The following is a 6,000-nucleotide window of genomic DNA, read 5'->3' on the forward strand; positions in this document are numbered from 1 at the left end:
CTTTGCCCTCTATCCCCAGTACTAAAACCTTCTGCCTATTACCTAGATGACTAACCATAATGTTTTTCTGATTCTTTCTAATACTATTTTCCAATTCTTCATTAATACACTTTATCATTCAAAAAAATTTTTGTTGTTGTTGTTCAGTTGCTCAGTCATTTATGAGGCTCTTGGCAACCCCATTAACTGCAGCACGCCAGGCTTCCCTATCCTTCACTATCTCCTGGAGTGTGCTCAAACTCATGACCATTGAGTTGGTGATGCCATCCAACCATTTCATCTTCTGTTGCCCTCTTCTCCTGGTCTCAATTTTCCCAGCATCAGGGTCTTTTCCAATGTGTTGGCTCTAAGCACCAGGTGGCCAAAGTACTGGAGCTTCAGCTTCAGCATCAGTCCTTCCAATGAATAGTCAGGGGTGATTTCCTTTAGAATTGACTGGTTTGATCTTGTTGCTGTCCAAAGGACTCTCAAGAGTCTTCTCCAGGACCACAATTCAAAAGCATCAATTTTTCGGTGCTCAACCTTCTTTACAGTCCAACTTTCATATCTGTATATGACTACTGGAAAAACTATAGCTTTGACTATATGGATTTTCGTCGGCAAAGTGATGTCTCTGCTTTTTAATTTGCTGTCTGATATATACTATGTGCTCACTCCTTATTGTAAATCTATCTTTCCAAGCTTCCCTAACCAAGTATGGGGGTGAGAATGGTCAGGAAATAGTAGACTGGGACTTCCCGGTCTAGCTAAAACTCTTCACCTTCCAATGAAGGTGGCGCGGGTTGGATCCCTGGTTGGGGAATTAAGATCCCACTTGCTGTGCAGTGCAGTCAAAAGAAAAAAGAAGTATGGGATTATCTGCATAAAACAGAATGAATCATTCATGGTGTTAGCCTCAGAATAAAAAAGGAGAAGACATCCTCAATCCCTCCCTAAATTCAAATTCTTTTGTAGACTTCATGATGAATATGAAGACCTCTGTCCCTCACATTCTGAGATGGATATTGTTGGAGACTGTTGGAGAGCTGGAGATTGTTGGAGACTTGGAGATAGTTGGAGAGTTGGAGATTGTTATCCTTGCCACTTGAGTTAACCCTTGAAATTGCCCCGGGAACAATCTTTGTTCCCTAGGTGAAAAGCAATGGCACCCCACTCCAGTACTCTTGCCTGGAAAATCCCATGGATGGAGGAGCCTGGTAGGCTGCAATGGGGTTGCTAAGAGTCGGACACAACTGAGCGACTTCATTTTCACTTTTCACTTTCATGCATTAGAGAAGGAAATGGCAACCCACTTCAGTATTCTTGCCTGGAGAATCCCAGGGATGGGGGAGCCTGGTGGGCTGCCATCTATGGGGTTGCACAGAGTCGGATACGACTGAAATGACTTAGCAGCAGCAGCAACAGGTGAAAAACATTTGATATGGCCCCTCCCTACCCTTTCAATTGGGTCCTAAAACAATCTTAAACTCTCTTTGACATTCTTTCTCATTCTCCACAGATCTACCAGTCCAGAGTTTTACCTCTCCAGGTTCTGCTGCCTGGCCTGCTTGAAATTTCCACCTACTCTCCTTCCCAGTCAGATTTAGTGTTCTCAGACTTTCATAATTTTAAAATCTGTAAGCTCCATGAAAAGTAGACGGGTGAATATACGGAACTAGGACAGTCAAAATTTTATTTAGCCAATTAAGGATGTTAAAAACTAACACAGCAGCTATTTATATTTACGATCACTATAATTTCGTTAAATAAATAGATATATATAGATAGAAGGGGGTGACAGAGGATGAGATGGTTGGATGGCATCATCAACTCAATGGATATGAGTTTGAGCAAGCCCCTGGAGATAGTGAAGGAATAGGGAAGCCTGGCGTGCTGCAGTCCATGGGATTGCAAAGAGTTGGATATGACTGAGTGACTGAACAATAGATTCATATCTGTATGTTGCAGGAAGGGGGACCCCTTCCAGGGCCTTGTCTAACAGTTGGAAATGAATTGTCCGAGGAGACACATGTGCTGACAAAGCAAGAGATTTTATTGGGAAAGGGCATCCGGGTGGACAGCAGTAGGGTAAGGGAACCCAGGAGAGCTGCTCTGCCGTGTGGCTCGCAGTCTCGGGTTTTATGGTGATGAGATTAGTTTCCAGGTGGTCTTTGGCCAATCATTCTAATTCAGAGTCTTTTCTGGTGGCTCACGCATTGCTCAGCAAAGATGGATGCTAGCGAGAGGGATTCTGGGAAGTGGACAGACACTCGGTGTCTCCTTTTAACCTTCCCTGAACTCTTCCGGTTAGTGGTGGCTTATTAGTTCCCTATTCCTTATCAGGATCTCCTGTCATAAAACAACTCATGCAAATGGTTACTATGGTGCCTGGCCAGGGTGGGCGGTTTCAATCAGTGTGCTTCCCCTAACAACTATACATAATCCACCAAAGAGTAGAAAGAACATAATCTCAAAGTAAAAGATAAATTATTTAAATTAAATGAATTTAACATAATACATGCTCCCTATATTATCCTTAATTTTCTGACCACTTCTGCTACTACCAGCCGGGTCTGACAAGCCGACATTATCTCTTACCTGAAGTGAAGTGAAAGTTGCTCAGTCGTGTCCGACTCTTTTCAATCCCATGGACTATGGGGTCCATGGAATTCTCCAGGCCAGAATATTGGAATGGGTAGTGGTTCCCTTCTCCAGGGGATCTTTCCAACCCAGGGGATTGAACCCAGGTCTCCTACATTGCAGGTGGATTCTTTACCAGCTGAGCCACTAGGGAAGCCCATCTGTTACCTGGATAGTCTCCTATCTGCTTTCCCTGCAACCCAGCAGCCAGAGAAACCTCTTCAAAGAAACTGGGTTCCAAACGCTCCACTGGCTTCCCTAGTAAAAGCTGAAGCACAAATGGCCTACAGGAACCTTCATGATTGAAGCTGCTGTTCCTTCAGTTTCTAGACCAGAGCCATCCCACAGAAATATAATGTGAGCCACATATATTTAATTTTAACTGTTCTAGTAGCACATTAAAATTTTTTTAATTTAGTTCATTTTATATAACTTTGCAACCCCATGAACTGTAGGCTACCAGGCTCCTCCATCCATGGGATTTTCTAGGCAAGAGTACCCGAGTGGGTTGCCATTTCCTTCTCCAGGGGATCTTCCCGACCCAGGGATTAAACCCTAGTCTCCTGTATTACAGGCAGATTCTTTACCGTCTGAGCCACCAGGGAAGCCATGCGTACCTAAAGCACATCCTAATTCTGCCAGGTCACATTTCAAACACTCAACAGCCACAAGTGGCTGGTGGCTAATATTTACTATTGCACCCAAACAGGAGCACAGAGCTTTCTTTCACTTCTCTCCCTTCTGTGCCAGGCTTTGCCTTTGTGGATCCCTCTCTGCAGAGATAACCCAGGGACTCACTGTATCCTCAGCCTCTTCTGACTTTGACTCAACTGCCTCCATCTTGGTGAGGCCTTCTGAATAAGATCAACACTCCCACCTCTGCCATCCCCACAGTACAGGCAGAGTCCCTATCCCCTTTCACGTTTTATTTTTCAATTGTACTGAACAACATCCAACAATTACATATTTTAGTATATAGTGTTTATTGTCCCTAGCTCATAACGTTTTCCTCACTGCTGTATCCTCAGTTCTGCATTAGAACAGTGTCTGGCAGATAGTAGGTGCTCAATAAATATTTGTTGAGTAATGGAGAAGGAAATGGCAACCCACTCCAGTATTGTTGCCTGTAGAATCCTACGGACAGAGGAGCCTGGCAGGCTACAGTCTGTGGGGTCGAAAGAGTCGGACACGACTTAGCGACTAAACCACCACCACCAAATATACTTCACTCCAGATTAGAAAAAGGTTCGTACAAACTAGCACCAGGCTCTGGGAGTCACGAATCCAGACGCATAAGCAAACTCATACATCTTTGAACTTTAGCTTAAACTTCATTATGTGGCGGAATAACTAACACTTAGTGTGTTAACCACGTGGCAGACACTGCACTACATGCTTTGTGTGTGTTATTTATTTCCCATCCCTCTAAGGAAAGTATGCTTATTTTATTGCTTTTGCAGTAAAGGAACCTAAGGCTCTAGGAAGCTACCCACGATGCTGAGTAAGTTAGCCATGAAGTGTGGAGTTCATCTGACCACACCACTCTGCCTGCCGCTTACTGCTGTGACCACGTCCAGAGGAGGTTGGGCCTAGTTTCTACCTTTCACTCACATGTAATTATTTATGTTTATTTCCCTATGAGATTGAGAGCAGAGGACTCTATCTCTTGCTTGCCACTGTGTTCTTAACATCTGGGCAACAGACAGTGAACGGTATTTGTTGATGGCATCTCAATCACTCACTGGGTAGCTCTTGTGCACGTGTGTTAAGTTGCTTCAGTTTTGTCAGACCCTTTTTGACCCTATAAACTGTAGCCTGCCAGGCTCCTCTGTCCATGGAATTCTCTAGGCAAGAATATTGGGGTGGATTGCCATGCCCTCCTCCAAGGGATATTCCCCACTCAGGTATTGAGCCCACGTCTCCTGCGGCTACTGCATTTCAGGTGGATTCTTTTCCTCTGAGTCACCAGGGAAGCCAGGTTAGCTCTCGGCCCCCTGAATTCATTTATAGCATTGGATATTGTGTAAGGGATGGTGTTTCTTGGCATCGTGTGGCTCTCCCAAATCCCTTTGTCCATCCAACACTGGTCAAATAATAAAAGGTAAGAGTCTAAGTCCATCTCCCTTCCTTCGGGTACACCTTTTCTGGGAATTACATTGAAAGTTGGTTTTTTTTTTTTTCATTGTTTTTAACTAAAAGGTGATTTAAAAATTTCTCTTGGAAATTACTATGACAGAGTAACGTTGCTTTCTGTTGGGTATCTTTTAAACGTACTTAGTAACCGTAAGATTTTTCTCTTAATAGGTGCAAACCTCTTTTTTAATACACTAGCTAAAACTATGACTTTTCCTACAGGATAAGATAGAGGGATCAGGGACTTCCCTGGTGGTCCAATAATTAAGACCCCACCCTCCCGATGTAGAGGGCACAGGTTTGATCCCTATTTGGGGCACAAGTTTGATCCCTGGTTGGGGAAGATCCCACATGCTGCCCAGCAGTCAAAAAATAAAAGCCAGAGGGATTAGTGAAATCAGGTTTAAAGAGTTGGACATGTCTGAGCAGCTGAACTGAACTGAAGATAAATTTACAATGTCAAATTAGTGATAAGCAGTACCTGGAAATCTTACATCCTCTAGGTTCGTTTATCATGTGAACATCAACACATTGAGTATGTTTTCCCCCTTCTATTTCCTACCTACTTAACAGAAATGCTGTAAGGGGCTGTTGCCAGCAAAATGCACCACAGATCAAAGGAACTAGAAAGTAAAACACAGGAAGCACTATTACCTTATTTATATCCCACAGGACCAGCTTGCACTTAAGTTTGGCAAATTCGTAGGCAGTCTGCCTGCCAATACCGTGTCCAGCTCCGGTAATAAGGACAATCTCTCCGGTGACTGATTTTCTCTTCTTAGGAATAAAAAGCTTCAGGAGAGACTCTACGATGCAGACGAGCAGAAAGGGCAGAAGCAGGAAGCTGGCCAGAAAGAACTGTATCCTTTTTTGTTGCTGCGAGCTTTGGGTATATTTCGTTTTACCAGTCATTCTAAATTGCTTCTGGGAGACCGTTCCGTTAAAGACTGGCGAGCACAAAAGCGAGAACAAGGAAGGGCTCCTTTATCGCAGAGAAACAAACAACTCCGAAACCGCTCCTTCCGCTGGGCTGGGCTTGGCTAGGTCTTTGGCAATTGGCTCAGGCTGCAGTGCGGAGAGACTGCTCGCCAGCTCAGAAATCTGGGAGGGACAAAACCCAGCCAAGAGCGAAGCTTCTAGTTGTGGGTGCGCCTCCAGGCTTATCTTTTCCTCACTTTCTCTTGGTCTCGCGGGCTGACCTTGGAGGGTTAGTTGCCACTTGTTTTGGTAAATGTGATCAATTCCTTT

At 44.2% G+C, this 6,000-nt stretch overlaps 1 protein-coding gene across 2 annotated transcripts in view; it reads right to left on the reverse strand.

Moving 5' to 3' along the window:
- The window catches only part of HSD17B11 (hydroxysteroid 17-beta dehydrogenase 11), a 48,976-nt gene extending 43,204 nt beyond the window's left edge, over positions 1–5,772 (reverse strand). Inside the window, exon 1 of one of the 2 annotated variants that reach the window (XM_019963072.2) lies at positions 5,407–5,772. In XM_019963072.2, coding sequence (XP_019818631.1) covers positions 5,407–5,664 — 258 coding nt within the window. In that variant the 5' untranslated portion in view covers positions 5,665–5,772. The remainder of the gene's footprint in view (positions 1–5,406) is intronic. The other variant, XM_019963071.2, reaches the window with a different exon arrangement.
- Between the last annotated feature and the right edge of the window lie 228 nt (positions 5,773–6,000).

Source organism: Bos indicus, chromosome 6 (assembly GCF_029378745.1).
Source record: "Bos indicus isolate NIAB-ARS_2022 breed Sahiwal x Tharparkar chromosome 6, NIAB-ARS_B.indTharparkar_mat_pri_1.0, whole genome shotgun sequence".
NCBI lineage: Eukaryota > Metazoa > Chordata > Mammalia > Artiodactyla > Bovidae > Bos > Bos indicus.